Below are 21329 nucleotides of genomic sequence, written 5' to 3'. Positions count from 1 at the left end.
AGGGAAGTTCAGTACTAGGCAAACTTGGCTGAAATAAATAAATAAAAATAGAGTTCTAAAATACCCATATAAATATATCATCGGGACTGACCAGCAGAACATCAATAGAATAAAATTATGCTTTTCTAATCCTATTGGACTTTAGCATGTAAACAAAGTAGTGAGGGTAAAAAAGACCCGTTTGACATAATTTATTTGGAATTTCAAGAGCCTGTTTGAAAGTTCTTCACTGAATGCTATTAAGGAAACCTAGTAGTCTCGGATGAGAGTTGGAAGTTCTCTCAAGGATTAAAAACTTTTAAGAGTAGGAAAAAATGGTCACTTTTCAACATGGTAAAAGGTTGACAATTGAGTGACCTAAAATACTGTACTAGAACTGGTGTTTAATATATTAATGTGATAAAATTGCAGATGTTTCAATTGCATATGTTTTAAGTATAGAGAACATGGAAGAACTCAAGATCTAAGAAAGCTGTCTGAATGAACAGTTCAATGGCAAACAAGTCGTCATTGACAAATGCAGGGTAATCCCCTTTGGAGAAGTAACTTGAACTACTTCTGCATGTTACTGGCATCTAAATTGCAATCACTCAAGAAAGAGACTGGACTGCTGTTATGCACAGCTCTCTGAAAACCCCTGCTCAATGTGTAAATGCAGTCAAAACAGTGAACAATTTTAGAATGTATTAAGTATTGGACAGAAAATAATATGCAATTTCATGCAAAGATGGTACGACCTCATCTGAAGTAGTGTGCTCACTTCTGGGAGAGATTAAAAAGATCGAGACTTTGTTTAATTTAGTGCACAAAAATAGGAGGGGTTTAGATGTATGTGTATGTATACACACACATCTTAACCTCTGAAAATGCAAGAACAAGGATGTTCAGTGAAAGGTAACTTTTTAAAAAAAAGCTGATAAAAGGGGAACTCTTATGCATTTTGGAATAGTAAATGTGTGGAATTCATTGCCACAGGATATTGAGGGCAAGAGCTTGGTAACAGTTAAAAGATGAATATTAATATGGATAATTAGAGCAGTTACAATTACATTAGACCAGAAATTTTATAGGCTATAAACTTCCCTGATTTCAAGGTATGACGGAGGTTAAGAAGCAGCTTCTCCACTGGCAAAGTTACTTTTATTTTATTTTTTTAAACTATGGGATTTCTTGCACCTACCTCTGAAGAATCTGGTACTGACCAGTCATAGATGATGATACATATAAAATATATGGGATTAGAGGGATCGCTGGTCTGATCTGGTATGGCAGTTTGTTCCTACTGCACATTAAATTTTTCTGCTTAATAAGTCACTTATGCCTTATTTTCACTAGTATTTTTTGTGTGTGAAATCTTGTATAAATTAGAGACTTGTAGGGCAGTTACTGAATCCAATTTGAGTTTTGACACTTGTACAGAAATTGTTTTTGGAAGAATATTGACATATTGCACAGTCCCTGCCTCTGCCCAAAGCAAAAAGTACAAATCTCAGTATCTTGCATTTCTTTGCATCATTTAGTTTGAAATGTTAGACAAAAGTGCTTTTTTTAAAGACATTTTTGGTGACCTGTTGTAAACCTGTGTTTTCAGCAAGAACTTCTATTCTAATGACTGGGTCAACTTTTCATAAAATAAGAATCTCAAAGCTTTGTCTTCCTTTTTCTAGAATGGTCAACTTTTAGATTTTCCAAATACTCAGCTGTCTTTCAAAATGATCAGAATAAGATGGATCTTCACTAACATTTTTAATAGGATATTTAAGGCACAGTGTCAGTGGGGAAAATGGAAGTGTGAAATGCTCCTATTTGTGCTGCATTTCCTTTGAAAAGCTTCAAATATCAAGGATTGTCAACCTGGCATCTTTCCCTAGTACTAAAATAAGTTTCTTTCCAGGTTGGCTACAAGATTAGCATAATGCATTTGCAAAACCTCTCCTCTTCTTGGTTTTACTTAGCTCGGCAGCTGACTGTGCAGATGATGCAAAATCCTCAGATTCTTGCAGCCCTTCAGGAAAGACTTGATGGTCTGGTAGGAACATCTACAGGATATATAGAAAGGTACAGCTTGTTCTCATTTAGTAGTTAAGTATCTGTTTTTATAATCTTGTTCTCTGTGGAAGTGTTCACACCACTCAGTCTCTTCACTTTCAGACAAATAGTATTAATACATCCTAAACTACCTGCCGGGGCCAAATATATCTGAGAACCTAACCTTTAGAAGAGATCAGGAACTGAGTTCTCATGGTGTGTGTTTGTTTGGGTGTTGGTGTTTGTGGTGGTGGTGGTGGTGTTTGAGGAAGGGAAGGTGGGAAGCTTGGTAAAGAGCTTAAAGTAGGGATGACGTTAAAGTGACTTGCAGAGGTACATTTAAGTTTTACTTAAGTTGAAGTTTAACTGTTTGTTTGAGGTCGCTTTCATAGTCTTGTAGTATTTATTACTGAAAGAATTTGAGCTATTTTTTTGAAAAGCGTGGATCCATTTCTGTAATACGGTTGCTGAGTTATTTGTTTCCTGATATCCTTGTTACAGTATGGTCAGAAAAACTTGTAGAATGATTAAATGGCATAAAACTTCATTAATGCAGAGTTAAGATTGCCCAGTTGATAGCTCATGCACTTCCAGAATGTAGAGTTCAGCAAAATTCAAATGTCAGAAAGCCAGGAAATTGAGTTAAGGTAAATGCTTGCACAGCCTTAACTCTGCCACCTGGAGCTGGCAGTAGCCCCTGGGAATTATCTGCATGGACTACAGCTGCATTCACTGTTAAGTGTAGCTGTATTGAATGGTGGAGGAAGAAGTTGGAGCAGCTTAGGAGAGCTGTAGTTGTGATATGAAGAGAACTGGGTCTGTGTCCCTTCTCCTCCCCCTCCCTCCCCCCAACATATATTGTCAAAGGAAAGATGCACATGTACCTTGAGGTTCTACTCTGCTCACTTTAATACAGAATTTGGTAGGTTGTGTCAGTAGCAGGGCTCTAGGGTGGTCTTGTCATGGGTGTTGTCATCTGATGGGATATGAGAGCAGTTGGTTGATATAATGATGGGTCTGAGGAAGTACAGGTTTGGGTGGTATGTGCAGGTGTCAGTGGGTTGTGGAAGGGTATGAAGTGGTTGTTAAAGCATGGTATTCTGTCTGGGGAGTAGTCTGTGTTTGAGTGTAGGGCAAGGGCAAGTAGCACCTATTCATTACCTGCACTCTGCCTTGTCACTGTATGTGTGTTACGGGCATTATGGGGCACTGCTCCAGTCATGTCAGTAGGTGTTCCCTTCCCACCCAGCCCAGTGCGGGAGTGTTTCTGATATGGGCAGAGTTAAAGTTGCATTGTTGTTTACCTTAACTCTGTGTTTCTTGTTTTTCAGTTGAGTTTTTCTGAACTTCTTCTAGAAGGGCATGAGCTACTACCAGGCAACCTGAACTCTGGGTTAATTATGGGGTTTTTTGCTACTTAATATCTTAATGTTTTTGTTTGTTTGTTTTTAAACAGAAAGAAATGTTTGTTGGTAAGAATTAGTGGTCCTTTGGGCAGTTGTTTTACCTAGTTGGCAGCTGATAAGGTACTGTAGGTATGTAATAATCAAAAGGCCTAGCTTTATATAGTGCTTTTCATCAGTAGATCTCAAAGAACTTTACATCAGTATCTCCATTTTTAGAGATGAGAAACTGAGGCACAGAGGTGAAATGACTTGCCCACAGTCACCAAGTAGGCCAGTGACAAACCTAGAAGTAGTCCCAGTCAGTATTTTCACTAGGCCAAATGGTTATGATGTGATTTCCTCAGTGTTCCTCCCCCCGTCCAGTATATTTTGTGGGATAATAGTAGTGCATTGAAATGTTTGCAGTGTGTAGTTGCGAACAGGGGAAATCTCATTCATGGTCTATGTCCCAAAACCTTGACAGTCTTATTACTTGGTTGTTACAGTAACTTAGGGCAAGTCTACAATTATAATGCTGCATCAGCATACAGTTGATGTAGCGCTTTAATTAAGATGCTCCAAGTACGCCTGAGGGCATTCTGCGCTAAAAAAATTAAATTCTGCACACACACTTTTAAAATTCTGCAAGTTTTATTTGTCAATAAATAAATGCAGTGGCTCCAGCATAGCAGTGGGGAGCACAGGCCACTGGCTGCACAAAGGTGGGAGATCACCCTGCAGCCCTCCCACCCCTGGGACATAAACTCAATGGTGAGGCTGCACCCGATCCTGACACAGCACAAGGCCTGGGCCTGCCTCAGAAACACTCTGGGACACTGCCCATCTGCGCCAGGCGCACCAGGTGTGGGGCAGGCAGGCTCAACCAGGCAGGATTCAAGTGTGAAGGGGTTCAATGTGGGGGGGATCCAGGATTCTGTGTGGGACAGTCTGGGTGCAGGCAGCTCAGTGGGGGGTCTAGGTGTGGGGGGGATCTGGATGCACAGAGGCTTGTTGGAGTTCCAGGTGCAGGGGCAATGGGACTCTGTAGGGGGTGAAGGTGGTTGGGGCTCAGCAGAGGGGTCTGGGTGTGGGGGTCTTAGCAGGGGGCTCTGGGTGGTGGGGGAAGGTCTGGCTGCAGCTAGTTGGGGGTCAGTGGCATGGGGATCTGGATGTGGGGGCTCGGTGCAGGGGGGCATCAAGATGGGGGTTTAAATAAAGGGAGCTGGGGGGGGGGAGAGTCCAGAGGCAGGGGTTGAGGTTCAGTGGGGAGGGGGGGTTGGGTATGGTATGGAGGGCCGGGTGAGGCTTGGCAGGGATGTCTGGGTATGGGAGGCTTGGATACACAGGGGTTGGGTGGATGGGGGAGCAGCTCCCCGTACAGTGACCCCTCCCGCTACAGCTGAGGACTGATGGGGGGGTGGGGAGGGGAGGGAGATAAGAAGAAGGGGAGGATGCTGAGCTTCCTGCAGCTGGGGGAGGTCTGACATAGTCCCAGCCACTCCTTGCAGGAGAAGAGTAAGTCCCGTCCTCTCCTGCCTCCAGCCCTGATGAGAGTCGCAGCTGATCCTGGCTCAGGGTTGGAGCCACTGGCTGGGGTGTCCCCAGCTCTGTGGTGATTTACCTCTCTGCCGGCTGCTTTAGGTGTCTGAAACGATGTACCTGCGCTACTAAGGAGTGGTGCGTGACTGCTTTTGCAGCTTCCCTTTATTTCCCTGTCAGTCATTGTTCTGCAGGGAAGCGTTCTGCGGGGGACATGAATTCTGCGCACATGCAGTGGTGTTGAATTCGCCCAGGAGTATATGAGTGAGAGTGAGATATAGATATATAATCTCTCTCTCTCTCTATCGTCGCTCTCGCGTCTGTGTAGTTAGCTACCACCTTTCGGGGAGGTGGATTTTGTTGGTGGGAGAAGTTCTTCCGCTAACATAGTGCTGTCTACGCAGGGGCTTTCGATGGTATAATTATGTTGCTATGGGGTATGAATTTTTCTCATCCCTGAGCGACATAGTTACGCTAATTTAGGTCTGTTGTGTAGACCAGACCGCAAAGTGTTGAGAGAAGACTGGTATGTCTGTATTCTTCTCCACATCCTCCTTGTTTCCAGCTACCCCTCTCCTTCCCATCCTATTATGCTATTAGCTGGCGCTGTAGAAACCATTAACTTGTAAGAAGTTACTCCTTGCTGTCTCCAGACCTATGCTACTGTGTATGCATCATGGCAAAAGCTTACTGGAGGGTCATATGTTGCCATGGTTATTAGAAGCCTGAGCTGCATACTGAACTTGGCCCCTTACTCCCACTACCCACCTCCTTTGGCACTCTCCCCTGTTTCTGTCAGGCTTCCCCAGCCATTTTTCCAGGTCCGCTCAGTGTGTCCTTCTCCCAAACACTCTGGCCAACTGTCCCCTATGCCTCCCACAGGGCTGATACATACCTTAACTAGTTATTTTATGGATTTCAGATATTTAAATTTGCATTGCCTTCATTCCCCCACCCCCCTCCAGAGCCCATCTCACAAGGAAGGGCAGGGAGAGGGGTTCAGACACTGCAAGAGGAGTAGGGTCCCCCATATCCTGGAGTACATAGTGGGCAGAGAAGGTCTCAGGTACCTGCAGAGGTGTTAGGGCTTCCCTAGATCGATCGCGCACACACACTCAGTGCTGACAGGCCCCTCCAACTCTGAACCCCCAACTCCCTTTGCTACCCTTCATATTCTCCAGCCTCCTATCTTCCCTCCCCTACCACCCATTTCCACTTAGCCCCTTCCCCATAGTCCCTTGCTGGAGACTCAACCCCCTGTTACCACCCCAATCAACCCTCCCCTTCCAATTAGCATTTACTTGTCTAATTTATCTCATTCTCAAAAATAGTTTTAGTACCTTCTGAATATCCTGCTGTACTCGGATTACATTTCTCCAAAAAACAATTTTTTTTTTTTAAAGGAAGCCCCGCCCTCCTGCCCCCAAATGTTTACAGTTAGACTTCTGCCAAGGGTCAAAGAATTATCTCAGACTTCAAAGTTGCAGGCTCTGTGAGGTGTTAAGTGATTCATTGCAATGAGATGTTCTCAGATGAAAGAATACCCAGTGGAGATGAGTACAGATTGAAACAATAACTCTGAGGCTTTGTCTACACTAGCATTTTTGTTGGCAAAACTTGCGTTGGTCAGGGATGTGAAAAAACACACCCCTGACCAACATAAGGTTCACTGACAAAAGCGCCAATGTGGACAGTGCTATGTCAGTGGGAGAGCGTTTCCCACCAACATAGCTACTGGTAATCATTGGGTATGGCTTAATTATGCTGGTGGGAGAGTGCTCTCCCACCAGCATAGAGCAGCTACACAGGAGACCTTAGAGCAGTGGAGCTGCAGCAGTACAGCTGTGCTGCTGTAAGGTCCCATAGTGTAGACCTAGCTCAAGCCACTGCTCTAGTCATGTCGGTAGGTGTTCCCTTACCCCACTTTCCCCAGTGCGGGAGAGTTTCTGATGTGTCAAGCAGACCAGTTCTCAGCTCTTCACCCCAGTCTCAACAGTATGTTCTTTGTATGCTCCGAGCATGCCTGTTCTAAGCTCTTCACCCAGAAGAGCAGGGTTTTTCCAGATCCTTGCTCACATGGGTGGTATGGAGAAGGGTTCAGACCGCCCCAGAAAGGCAAGCCCTCAAACCTGGTTTACCTGGGAGGCAAGGGGGAAGATCCCTATAGATACTGGTTCTGACATGAATAGAGGAAGGGGTTCAGACCCCCAGAAAAGCAAGCCCCACTGAAACTGGCTCACATGGGATGTTGGAGAGGGTTAGAGCACCATAGCTGAGCAGCTTCCCAGATCCTGACACACATGGAGGCAGAGTGTGGGGCTTAGACACCACTGGGGGGAACTGACACCTAGATCCTAGCTCACATATGGAGGGAGGGGGCAAGAGAGGATCTGACCCCCCAGATCCTGACATACAGATGGGGAGAATGTGGTGCTTACAGATGCCCCTGCCACTTACCCCCATGTCCTCTTCCCAGTGTCCTAATCTGCCCCCCAAGCCTTCGCTCCTTCCTTACCCCACCCATCTCTATTTTCCAGTGCAACCCCAAATTCCCTAACTCTGTCCCCTAAAATGTCCCTCCCCTTCCAGCAAGCATTCATGTCTAAATTTTTTTACAGAAATTCTTTGATTATTCTCCCTCTCCCACCCCAAAAATGTAACCCCCCCCCATACCCTGACTGACAGATTTTTAGCAGTATGCCTCCCAAAAAATTTTCCGGATGTCTGCCTAAGGTGAGACTCACTGGTTGGTGGGTCTTGTTTAAAGGACTACTGTTTATCTCCTTGTGCTGTCCAGCTGGTGTGAAATTTAAGGCTTAAAATCCTGTTAACTCCTCTGTCCATGTATGCTCAGTATAATCTATAAGAAATGAGAATAAGCAGGTGAGGCTTGCAACGAGCCTAATGGGAGAAGCAAAGTCTTTTTCAAATAACGTTTTAATTTGATTTCCTCCAAGGGCTGATGTGTGCCATGGACCACCCCAAATTATTATTTTTTGTAAACAGGCTACAAATTAGCCTTTTTTTTTTTTTTTTTTTTTTTCTTAAGAGCTTGCTGGAAATAGGAATACCTTGTCCATGGGGAACTTCAAAAATCCCCTCTATTCAAAACAGGGAAAAACCATTTTGAAACTTTCTGCAAAGAACAAGAATTTCAAAATTCTGTTGTGAAAAAGTGGAAACATTGTTTCAACCTTTTCAGAATGTTTGAGGCTATAGGCAGCTCTGGGCTTCTGGGAGCCCCAACTCTGAGGCAGCCTGTCTGGAAGTCCAGGCTGCTGAGGAGCTGACCAGGCAATCAAGCTAGCAGGAAACCAAGCAAGCTTCCATTACAAGTTCTGTTGAAATTCAGGTGACATGAATACATTCCCGTGGAACTTTTAGATTTTGACAAATTGGCATTTTCTGATGGAAAAGCATTCTATTTGGCCAAGTCTAGGTATTACTAGTTCTGTTGCAGCCAGTCAGTTGCTCCTCTGTCCATGTTTATACTAATTCCAATGAAGCTTGGCTCCACAAGCTGATTTGAAGTTTTTCTGTAGGTCAGACAAACCTCCTGAGGAGATTCACCCTGCTTCTCATTTGACCATACGTTCATTAAATTGACTTGCATTCAGAGGACCAAGTGCTAACTAGGTGTCATCTTGTATCTGTTTGTTCCTTCAGCTTTGATTCTTTTGGACTTGTTGCCTCTCTTTGGAGCTATTGCATAATTCTATCTTTTATAAAACTGCTTATAGGTGACACTTCCTGTGTGAAAAGGCATGTAAAGATAATGGATCTGTAAAAGCAGCAAAGAGTCCTGTGGCACCTTATAGACTAACAGACGTATTGGAGCATGAGCTTTCGTGGGTGAATACCCACTTCTTCGGATGCAACTTCTTGCAACCGAAGAAGTGGGTATTCACCCAAGAAAGCTCATGCTCCAATACGTCTGTTAGTCTATAAGGTGCCACAGGACTCTTTGCTGCTTTTACAGATCCAGACTAACACGGCTACCCCTTTGATACTAGATATATAAATCTCAGTTGAAGTTTGAAATTAGTTGGTGCTAGCAGTTCTGCATTTTACTTTTATATCCAATATGATTTATACTAAGGAACCCAGATGCTCCCATAAAAGGGGTTAACCTGCATTAAATTACTCTGGCTTGAATTTGCATTAGGTGTCCAATATTAGGCTGACAGCCTCTGATACTGAGAAACAAGATGTGTGTGTCTATCTGTTTCTTGATGCTTATATGTACAGTTGCTAGGACCTGTCCAGTGTCATTAGACTCTTGCAGAATGTTACTCTAGTCAGTGACATCAAATGAGTGCTTATCATATGCTGTCTCAACAAAAGTCTTTCTAATATTTTTCTATTAACATCTTTACACAACTAACCTTTTGATTTTTTCACTGTACCATTCCTTCAAGTTAAAATTGCAGTGGAGCATTAATGATAAATTTGACCTTAAATTTTAGAATATCTCTTTTAGAGAGTATGAAAGTAATATAACTGAATGTAAATGTCATATTGGGTGGATAAGAACTTTTTCAGAACCTTCATGAATAAGTTGGTTTGATATTGCATATTGCAGATCTCTACTTCAGCAAAAGCCAGATGCTGAATTATTGGTGACCTATTGGAAACTCACTTGTTTGATGTTAATAGACATCTTACTAGTCGGGGTGGTACATTCTTGTCAACCCTAAGAATGATGGTGAGGAAGGTGGCAATTTTGCATTTTAAAACTAAGCTAGTGATGCAATAGTCTCAGAACCTGTAAGTAATACAATATAAGTAGAGCAGTGTTAGATACTTTAGTTATCAAACTACTTAATTTAGTCCCATCCAGTGCTTAACAGAGCCTTCAATTGTCTCTCCCTTCTTAAAGCTAAAGGTGAGAATAATAATAAAAGCAGTCTGGTTATAGTCTGTTCTGATCAATATGGTCCACCTCCTTAATAAAGTAGGCAAATGCTAATACACTCAATCTTTTCTAGTTCCTAAAATAACTTTATCTACACACTCCTTTTGCGTAGACAGTCTTCCAAATTTTCTCTTTCAAAGTGCATAAAATGTTTTTTAAATATCCAGGCATGAAATCACTATTTTGTCACTGATAGGATGGCAATGGAAGGGTTTTAACTTTTTGCTTTTTGTTTGTCCTATATTGAGTAATGAATATTCTTTTTCCCAGGGGTTCTCAACCTTTCTCGCTGAGGCCCCGCTCAACATGCTATAAAAATGCCAGGGCCCAGCAGGGGTTGTATGTGGGGGGGAAGCTCCAGGCCAGGGGAGTCCTTAGGCATAGTTTTACTTCTATTTGGGGGGACAAGAGCTGGCAGGGCTCAAGCCAGCTCCACACAACAGGGTCCAGGGAGGGAGTGCCACCTCCACCCCCTGACTCACTCAGGAGGCCACCTAGCCTGTCTGGGCTGTGGGGGAATGCAACCAAAAAATATAATTCAAAGAGGGAACTCAGATCAAAAAGTTTGAAAACTGCTCAGGGTGCAGGGAGGGGGGGTAGCTCAGTGTGCTACCCAGTTTGGATAGCCATACACTGAGTAAATGGCAAAATTTAATTTTATACTCTTAGACATGTAAATATCACTGTGTATAATTCTTACAAATTGAGCACCATCCTTGAGAATATACCCCATCATTCTCCGACTCAAGTAATGTAAATTTTTTTTCCATAAAGTTTGCATAAAATACTTTGAGTTCAGATCCTTGGTTGTGGCATGGCCACTTTGTGCTCCACTGCCATTGGGACATAGGCATGAAGCCACTGTAAGTGGCCCCAGGAAGATCACTGCAGCATAATAGGATCCTGTATATATAGGCTCTGACACCCTGCATTCTTATGTTGGTTTAGAGGGCAAAGCTGGGACTATCATACATTCTGCTGATCAGCCCCTGGGCAGCCAATTGCGGCTAGCCAGTGTAATTTAGAGAGCTTGCTGTAGCCTAATTCTTGCTGGGTGACTGGGCCAGTGTACAGCCAGTCCAGGATGGGAGAAACTCGGAGGCCAGCTTTGTAACCCACCTCGCCCACAAGGTGGACTTTATCCACCTCAGCTATAACTGGGCCTTAATGTTTTAATGTTACATCGTCATTGGAGCCCAGATGTAAGGAGAGCACCCAGTTGATTACAAGTAAAGCTAAGAGCTCAAGGGGTTGCAACTAATTAGTGTATTTTATAATCAGTGTCACTTCAACACTTTTCCAACATGTTTACTTAATACATTGATCTGTCTAGGAAAAATCTTTTTAATTCATGGGAATATTCTATAATATGTTCTGAAATGTTGCACCAGCCTCTTGGCCCTCAACTGCCTAATATACAGATGTAAATCCTGACGTTACTTGATTTTTCTCTAATGAAATAGAAAAAAAGTAGCTTGTCATCTTGATGCGTTGGCCCATCTTTGCAGGGATAAAAAACGCTATCCTGACAATCATTTATTTTAAATTACTTTAAATTCAGTTAATACTCTACTATTTAGAGAGCAGCCTAACATTATTGCTTAGGATCTTTAAGCAAACCTTATGTAATAAAACTTAATGTTTGTCTTGGTTCTTTGGAATGCTTTGCCCCTAGTCTTAATGAAACCTCAGCTTAGTTTGAGTTTGCATTAATGCTGAATCAGCATGAAATAGTGAGTTATGTTCTCAGTTGTTCTGTCAAAAGCTTAAGTATGAAAAGTATTGTAACATAGCATAAAACAAAACTAATCTGTACTATGGAAGGTGGCTATGGGGTGGGCAGGGAGTGATTGAGAAGGAGGTCAGTGTGTTTTATGGAACACTTCTGTTAATAGTAATCATAATACTGTATAACTGAAACTTTCAGCTTGCCTAAGGTAGTTAAGAGACGGGTGAATGCGCTCAAGAACCTTCAAGTTAAGTGTGCACAGATAGAAGCAAAGTTCTACGAGGAAGTTCATGAGCTGGAAAGAAAGTATGCTGCTCTCTATCAACCTTTGTTTGATAAGGTAACAACTCTTTGCTAATTTAACTTTATTTTTAAGCTCCAGTTAACTAAAATCCCAAAAGAGAGGATTACAATGGGAATAAACATCAGTGGTGCATATCTGTAGCTATATGGTGTTACAGCCCCATGTGGGACCAGATGTGAACCCCTCAGTCCTGTGAGTGAATTGATTCCAATAGGACCACCCATGAGAGTAACCAGTGTGATTAAGGGTCTCAGGGCCTGGGTGGTTATTTTGGAGGGGCATAGGAGTAAAGTGTAATGTTACTGTTGAGTGGCAGATGAGGTCAAGAAGCAAATGGAATGCATTCCCCAAAGAGAGAGCTTGGCTTACAGTAACTTTACTAATTGCAAAAACAGACAACAGTAAACCTGAAAGACTTCATGGGTTTTATTTTCCAGCGAAGTGAAATCATCAATGCAATTTATGAACCTACAGAGGAAGAATGTGAATGGAAAGCAGATGCTGAAGAAGAAATTTCAGTGAGTATCTCTACTATATCTGAAGAGAATAATTGATGGCATATTTCAAGCTTTAACACACTAAGCAAGACCCAATACTGTAGCAAAATTTAAAATGCCAGCAGTGAAATTCTCATAGCTTTTTGTGACTCTCTAAAGTAGCTGTGAATCTTGATTTTTAGTTATGGGCACACTGACTTTATCATAAAATCATGTGCTTTAACTGAGTATCTGGTACTTGTGATAAAACTCTTGTTAAATTTTAGAAAGTTTAACATTTTTATTTTATCAAGGAGGAAATGAAAGAGAAGGCCAAGCTTGAAGAGGAGAAAAAAGATGAAGAAAAAGAAGACCCTAAAGGAATTCCTGAGTTTTGGCTGACCGTATTTAAGAATGTTGACTTGCTTAGTGATATGGTTCAGGTAGGTGGTGACCTAAAGTTAAATGTAATCATAAGTTATAAAATTTGTACTGGTGTGCTCCTAGAAGTTGTGGAAATAGTGATATGATTTGGCTGTCTTGGTATTTCTTCTGGTAGAATCAAAATGGCTTGTATCCCATTTCAAAGTGCTTTGTCAATGGAATGATGTACCATGCTCCCACACCTGTTCAGCATGACACATCTTATTCTTTAGTTGCCAGTTACATTCCTTACACAGGTCTTCACATATTCAGTGAATTAGGCATATCAAATTATGAGAAACTGCCTTTCATGATTGAATAAGATTGAGGATACTTATATAATTGAAATTATTTACTGTGCCTATTTATTACGTTACTATTGCCCTCTGCTGGTCAAATAATTGTATAAAATACTTTCAAATGCCCATCGCAGGTTCTTAGCTACTGTGAAACAAATACTAAATATAGCTGTGCCCCTTTCACTCCAATGCATTTTTTTTATTTTGTAACTAGCTTAACTCAAATGCTGTTTGTATGAAAAATGCTATGCATTGATTTAAAATCATTTTATTTAAAGGAACATGATGAACCTATCCTGAAACACTTAAAAGATATTAAAGTGAAGTTCTCAGAAGCCGGTCAGCCTATGGTAAGCTTAACATCTTAGACAAACTATGTATTTCTGCATGATAAGATTAAAATTGACACTGGGAACATAGTGGTGGTCTTTGCCTGTCAAATATTTGATGGTGCCTTTTGGATTCTGAAGAATTTTTAGTCTGTTCTTAGTGAGAAATGGCACTAGCGTGCTGTTAATACAGTCATACATAAAATGACCACATATCTCTTGTATTATGACAGTATAATCAATTACTGACTAAAGCTAGGTTTTGTATCTATTTGCAGCTAGGAGTTTCACTTTCAGATTTGGACACAATTTCAAAAATATAGTTGCTGATAATTATGTCCTTGAACTGATTACCTATGTTGCTTGCAAGAAATTATGTGGTTTGCAAAGAAGTTAAAATGACTAATTATTTCTGTAGTAGTTGAGAGGCTTAGCTCTACGTTATAGCTCACAGATCGCTGTTTATCAGGTGATGACACTTCAAAATGTATGAGGCAGAAGATGAAAATAATAAACCTAGATGCCAGTATGAAATTAAGAAAACTTTAAATTATTGTAATTTGGGGATAGAAATTGTTTTAGAATTTTGAGTCTCATATATTGGGCAGAATTGACATTAAGTAAGCCACTTTATTACTGGAAAAGAGGTGTACATTGATTTGGGCTATCTGATTCTTGTATATTAGTTGTTACTCATCTTTAATTTCAAATTACGATTAAATGTTGCTCAGTTGCTAATGACACTGTCTTTTGGCAATTGTTTTTAGAGTTTCACGTTAGAATTTCACTTTGAATCAAATGACTTCTTCACAAATGAAGTGTTGACAAAGTCATACAGAATGAGATCAGAGCCAGATGATTCTGATCCCTTCTCCTTTGATGGACCAGAAATTATGGGTTGTACAGGGTAAGTGTTAATATGGAATTTTAAAGTAGTTAACCACCTTTTGATGACTCTTCTTGAATATTTGGCTGAGTTTGCAATCCTAGAACTGGAAGGGACCTTGAGAGGTCATGTAGTCCAGTCCTCTGCACTCAAGGCTGGTAAGTATTAGTCTTACGTTCAAGCAATGGTCTTAGATTCAACTCGCTGGGATTTCTGTGTTTGGCTATGCATGAAATGGGATAACTTTTGAACACTGCATCCAATCAGCTCTAAAATTTCAGACAATGTACTAGGCAACTATGGGCAGAACCTTGTTGACTTGGGGGGGGAGGTACAATAGGGGCATAAATCAGGGGTACATGAAGCTCCAGACAGCTCTTTAGTACAACCACAGCCTCAAACACCTCTGCAATTGTGTAAACAGCAAAAAGCTGGCTCCTATACCCATGAATAGAGTTAACATGTTGACACTCTGAATGTCTTCTCTCTAATGGATTGAACCATTATTCTTTCTAAATTTTATATAGCATCATTCCTTGAATTGATTTTCTAGATCAAATACACTATTCAGGAGGACAATCCTATAATAATTGTTAAATTGAGATTCCTCAAACTTATAACTTCTGCATCTAGGATCACCTGCAATGTTCATCAGATATAGAGATCCATGCAATCAATGCTTCAAGAATGAACATTTACTGACTTAATTTTTGTTGTTTGCCTGAGCTGCCTGCCTTCCTTCCCAACTTTTTTTGGGTCTTATTTTCTTTCACCAAGTAAATGAACTTGAGTGGAGTTCGTCCCTTGCTGTCCTTGGCAGGTTGCGTACATAGTAATCATTGGAACTATCTACAAAGTGCCATGAGCCCACCTGTAAGCAAGTGTGCAGCTTTGCAGGCAGTCATTACATTAGCAAGTAACAATTCTTAGCTGTCTCAGACTCAGCACACCTCTGTCACAGCTATATTTTCTTCTCATTTTCCTCCAGTTTCTCCTCCACCCTAACCTGGTATTATTAACATATTTGGTTGTCTTTGCCAATTAAATCACTGCCCCCTATTCAAATCGTTCCTGAAAATGTACTTTGTCCATGCAGCGTGTCAATGATTCATGGAAGGATAGTGGCACCTGGTCAGTGTTGACAAGGTTCATGGGATAGGGATTGTCTTTCATAGTCTTGCTCAACATTGTTCAAATTAATAGTGCTTGCTAGTCTTGTTCTAGAGTAAAATTGAGCTATGCTCTTATCCTTCCACCTGCCAAGGCTTAAAAGTGAAACGTAATATGTGAGGGGCCCAAAAAATTATGCATGCAGAAAATAAGTGCTGTGGGATACCTTTCTGTAACCTCAGTTTATTTTCTTTATTTCTGATAGAAATATTTTCAACAAGAAAAGTAAGGGAGGTGGGAGGGGGAATCTCTGGATTGGAAGGAATTTTGGGAGTAGAATGAGTGATACACCTCAAAATGAACTACCCGTGAGAGTTATGGCTAGCTCAGTGTTTTCTCCAAATACATAATAATTTTCAAGATCACCTTAAAATATTTAACTGACTGTACTTAAATAAATAAATAATTAACTATATCCTTAGACTAGTGGTAACTTTAGTATGTAAAAACAATGTGAAGTTGTAAGCGTATCCCAATTTGATAGCTATTTTCCTTATTTCTTGCAGGTGCCAAATAGACTGGAAAAAAGGAAAAAATGTTACTTTGAAAACCATCAAAAAGAAGCAGAAACACAAGGGACGTGGGACAGTTAGAACAGTGACAAAAACAGTCTCCAATGATTCTTTCTTCAATTTCTTTAGTCCCCCTGAAGGTAAATATTGTCTGGATTCATTTGCAATGAATTATATGTAGTATCTTTAAAATTAACGGTACTTATTTTTCTCTCCCCCCCCCCCCCCCCCCCTCTTTTTCTTACAGTTCCTGAAAGTGGAGACCTGGTAAGTTGAAGAAGAAATTCAATACACCAAATTTGGAAAGAGTGTATGCTACTTAAGCTATAATTTGAGAGGATATTAAACTATTCTAGCTATTTCTTTATGTAATAAGGAACACTTGTCTAGTAAATACTGTTTAGCACATATTCTGGCTTGCTTTATGGGAAGATATATTCAGGTTGGATAAGAGCATTCTTAGTACTAAGAGTTGTAATTGGTATATTTGGGGCTTGTTCATACTTGTGAAGGATAAACCGGAGTTGTCTTGTAAACGTTAAAATTTGAATCAACTTGGGGCTCATGAAAGGGAGGAACCAATAATACCAACCTAAGGTGAGTGTCAAACTGACTTGAACTACAATCTCCAAAGGAGAAAGAGATTTAATTAACCTACTTGTCTAGTTACCCCAGAAATGCTGTCTCTACTCTATCCACTTACCATTTCCACCACTGCTAAAACTGGTGAAGCCTCAGGTGCCCACAAATGCTTTTTCAGCTCTACTGTTCCACTTGGTTACCAGTGGTGGGAAGCTTTACAGAAAACGCCTTATCTACGTTACAAAATGTCTTGAAAACCTTTTCTCATAAACATGAGTGTAGATGATGCTTTTTATATAATGGGTCTGCTTTTTTATCACTGGAGACTCTGAATATGCTGCCAGAAACTCCACACTAGTATAAACTCAATCCGTAGGTGTTTTGGCATCTTCTACAAATTTTTTTTTTTTTTTTTTCATTTAAACACTAAAAAAAAAAAAAAAAAAATCTAGTCCTTTTGGTTTGAAGATAGTTTTTCAGATGTAAACCAGTAGAGTTCCGTTTACCTGAATCTATGGACAACAGAAGTGAAAACTTCAAGTGTTGTATCCATCTCATTGGGTTGTCAGTGTAAATCTAACTTAAATATCATATTAACTGAATTATGGGTGACTATATTACTATCACCGTGGTTGAATTAATTGGCAGAGACATACCTTAGGAGTAAGCTGAGAGTCTTTTAAAGCATCCAGATATAAATGTATTTGTAAGATATTCAAGAGATTTTAGTGCTTAACAGAATTTTAGGAAGGTCGTGAAGAACCCTAAAATGATCTGGAGAAGCTAAACATTGGGGGAACGGGGAAACTTTCTTTTTAATAGAAGTCTGGGTGAAAAATTTGAACTTGAAAACAAAGGAACTTAATGTATTGAGGTTTCTGTGTTAATTTGCACAAAATTTCAGAGACTTTTTCACAGGTTGCTTTTTTTAATGTGGGCAAATGCATACATTGTCTATTTACCCTAGTTTGCAAGTTGTCCCTTAATTATGATCCAATAAATGTTGGAATCCCTGAAAATAGTCCCATTGTGCTGAACTCTTTTGAATATCTGGTCACCTCAGTCTGACATTAGTTTGTGTTCAGACTCCTAAAACAAATGAGTTATGAATTTACCACTTGACTGTTTCTTTTAATGTCTTATGCAGGATGATGATGCTGAAGCAATCCTTGCTGCAGATTTTGAAATCGGCCACTTTTTACGTGAGCGTATAGTCCCACGATCAGTATTGTACTTTACAGGGGAAGCTATTGAAGATGATGATGATGATGTAAGTTATGTTTTAAACTGTTTAAATATGCTTGAACAATACTCCTAATATTTAAGACTCCTAATGTATAAGATTTCTGTAGCTTTAGTAGTGTTTGTGGGATTTTGTGCATGAATCTACTGTCTAGATACTTCCAGCTCTGTTCAGGGTAGGCCCCCCTACATCGTGTTACAAAAGCCTCGGAGGGCAGTAGTGGCCACTCTAGGATATGTCTACACCACAAGTACTACACCAGCACAACTGTAGCTGCTCTCCTGTAGCACTTGTTGCGTAGGCACTTGCTACAGCAACAGAAGGGGTTTCTCAGTCACTGTAGTAAATAATCTTTCTGGGAAGCAGTAGCTTGGTTAACAGAATTCTTCTGTCAGCCTAATTGCATCTACACTGGGGGGGGTAAGGTTGACTGAACTGTTTCACACAGGGCGTGTAACTTTTCACAGTGCTGAAAGATGTAGCTAAGTTTTAGGTGTAGACCAGGCCTTAAAGGTATGGAGGGATATGACACTGACTCTATGCCGTCGGGGCATGACTCTTTACACAATGTCGTGAGCTCACCTGTGCTGGATGTAGGGTCTGAAAATGCCGACTACAGCATATGGCCCCGGTGTGCTGGAATATGGCCCATTTTGTTTTTATGTATTCTAATGTAGACAGAACTCACTGTGGAACGGAGAGAGGGTACTCGATATTTGTCTGTTAAAATCAAACAGACAGATATCGAGTACCCTCTCTCCGTTCCACAGTGAGTTGTGTCTACATTAGAATACATAAAAACAAAATGGGCCATATTCCAGCACACCGAGGGGTGTGTGTGTGTGTGTGTGTGTATTACAAAAGACTGTTTAAAAAAAGAACATCATTATGGTTCAAAAGCTAGGGAATACCAGAATTAAAGTTGCTTGGGTAAATTTATCTGTAGGACTCCTGGCTAGTTTATTGTGGAAGGTAAGTAAGTGTAGTGAATGAGGCAGGAAGAGAAGATGGTATCAAGGTTAAGATAATTGAATACTGAACTGGATATTTTGGATTCTGTCCCTGCAGCAGAGCTTCTATATGATGCTAAGCAAATTATTTAAACCAAACTCTTCATGTGTGGTCACTAATTGTGTGTACCTCCCTTTGTGGGTGCCCAACATGATATTGTGGGGTCTGATCTGAAGCAGAGTTGAGCGCTCCCAGCTGAAACTGAAGTCAATAGGAGCTCTCTTGTACCTATAAAGAGCTGTATAATTATAAGTACTCTGAAAAATCAGGTCCTAGATGACTCAAATTGGGTACCCAAAATTAGTGTGAATTTATAATCTTAATCTCTGTGCCTTGCTTCCAATCTGTAAAATGGGGGGATAAATAATACTCCATCAGAGGAGTTATGAAAATAAATTAATATTTGTGAAGCTCTTGAATACTATAGTGATAAGCACCGTAGAAAAGCCCATGAGGAAACTATTTATTTTCGTCTTCAAAGCAGGGTTTGAATAGTGTAAATGAGGGGCCCACACTGAACAATGAAGAGAACCAAATTTTGAAGTGCTGCCCATTAAGTGAGCATCATCCATTGTATTCACAGAATGAGGCAAAGGTCCTATTTAAAAAATAATATATGGTTGTATACAAGGGTGTCAAATTAAGGTTGCCCAAGGAACCTTAATTCTGTCATTTGCTAACCTGAATTATTGGTTTTGCAATTTTAATATTCTCAAGTTTTTAGTGCAGAGCTTCCTAATCTTTTAAAAAAGCAAACTGGAAAACAAATTCCATTATACTGAGACATGGATCATGAGTAGTGTTGGAACCGTTAGATCCACTGCCACTTGTGCTAAGGAAGTTAACTGATAGCAGCAGCAGCAGCAGCAGCAGGTTGTCATCCTCTGTATAGACGGTCACTTAGATAAGGATGAGACTCACTTTGCCATTGGGGGTTCACAGATATCTGGTGACACTGGAAGAATGGTGACATTCAATCTTGGGTTTCTTTCCTGACTCTAGAAGGGGATTGTGCTCTACTGGGCACAAATTCTTCTATCTATTTACCCTGGCCACCCACTGCTTCATCTCTCTTGCCCAGTCCACCCTATAAGCTGACCCTCCCTTCCCCCCCCCTTCCCAACCCTATCCCTGCCTGCTTCCTTGCTGTTCCAGTTCTTCCTCCACAAACCCTAGTCCCTTGTCCAATCTGTGTTCCCCATCACCTGGCTTGCAATCCCTGTATCACCAGATTGTCTCAAACTTTTCTCTCCTCCTCCTATGTTCGGTCCAGCTTTTGTTCCCCTCTGCATTCAAATTAGACTATTTCCTAAGCAACACTGCCCGGCGGGGAGGGGGTGGGTGTCAGAGGCCTCCTGCCCTCATTCCAGTTATTCTCTCTCCCTCCCTCCCTCCCCTCCCCCCAAATTCCAGTGTGGAGCAGCGCTTCCAGGGAAAGTTTGGCCTTACTCCTGTAGCCCTGATCTGGAACTTGCTCTGTGGAATGGCACATGTGCAGTCTGGTCAGCACTAGAAACTATGAAGCTTGAGCCATGCTCAGTGAAGACAATCTTTGGAAATTCTATTTGTTAAACTCCAGCAAGTCTCTGAGTGTGTGCAGGCTTCAGTTTTTCACAGACTTATAACTTGGTCAAATTTGGGTATATTTTCATGGAGACACAAAAAGGCACATCCCCTGCCAAATTTCAAATCCTTGCTCCAGAACTTCGAGAGCTATTCAAAGAAAAGGTCACTATAATTTATTAACATGGACAAAACTGTATCTCCATCTAGCTGTATTCTTTAAAAAAAATTATCCTGAGGCTGACGCTCGGCTTGGAAAATTTCAATCCAGACAGTTAGTTTTGCAAAGTGTATAAGCAACTGAAAATGTGGTCTTGTTAGGGGAAGTGTCAGACATTTGTAATAGGTGTGGCTTTCAACTCTGCCTTTAATAAAATACATACATATATGTGTGCAAAATGAATGTTAAAACTTACTCATAGTTAAGTGTCATCCTTAAAGTAGGAGATAGCTTTCTTTGTTAAAGCTTATTTTAAATTATCTACTCAATAAAATGGCTTCAGTATTAATGATATTGATCACTGTAACCCAGATCTAGAATTTTTTTTTGACAAAGCTGAATTAACGTAAATGCCCCCTTTGGAAAAAAATGTACTTAATTTTACCATGGAAATTCTTTGGCTTCCACATAACTTATACAAAACTGCTTAACATCTAGAATGATCGTGTTTACAACATTGTACAATGAACTTTTCTCTCTCTTAGTATGATGAAGAAGGTGAGGAGGCAGATGATGAGGTGAGTTACAAGATGGGTTAGATGAGTAAAATGACACATGAATACTTCATTTTGGAGGAAGTTTTTCATCTTTGATGGAATGGTAGCTGAGCAGTTGGCAAGTTACTTATGTTTCTTGTTTAGTTAATTGTGAATGACAAACATTCTTCAGTATTTCTCCAATCTATATAAAACATTATTGGTTCAGATGTTTTATA

At 40.6% G+C, this 21329-nt stretch overlaps 1 protein-coding gene across 3 annotated transcripts in view; it reads left to right on the top strand.

Annotated features, from left to right (window-relative positions):
• The window catches only part of NAP1L1 (nucleosome assembly protein 1 like 1), a 53676-nt gene that overhangs the window by 26623 nt on the left and 5724 nt on the right, over positions 1-21329 (top strand). For 2 of the 3 annotated variants that reach the window (XM_065423395.1, XM_065423397.1), the window contains exons 4-13: positions 1956-2058; positions 11795-11936; positions 12338-12418; positions 12691-12819; positions 13377-13448; positions 14195-14334; positions 15990-16135; positions 16243-16262; positions 17725-17847; positions 21100-21132. In XM_065423395.1, the coding sequence (XP_065279467.1) occupies positions 1956-2058; positions 11795-11936; positions 12338-12418; positions 12691-12819; positions 13377-13448; positions 14195-14334; positions 15990-16135; positions 16243-16262; positions 17725-17847; positions 21100-21132 (989 nt within the window). The remainder of the gene's footprint in view (positions 1-1955; positions 2059-11794; positions 11937-12337; positions 12419-12690; positions 12820-13376; positions 13449-14194; positions 14335-15989; positions 16136-16242; positions 16263-17724; positions 17848-21099; positions 21133-21329) is intronic. The other variant, XM_065423396.1, reaches the window with a different exon arrangement.

This window comes from Emys orbicularis, chromosome 1, assembly GCF_028017835.1.
Source record: "Emys orbicularis isolate rEmyOrb1 chromosome 1, rEmyOrb1.hap1, whole genome shotgun sequence".
Lineage (NCBI taxonomy): Eukaryota > Metazoa > Chordata > Testudines > Emydidae > Emys > Emys orbicularis.
Note: the sequence above shows the minus strand (reverse complement) of the source record. Positions and strands in the feature narration are given on the sequence as shown.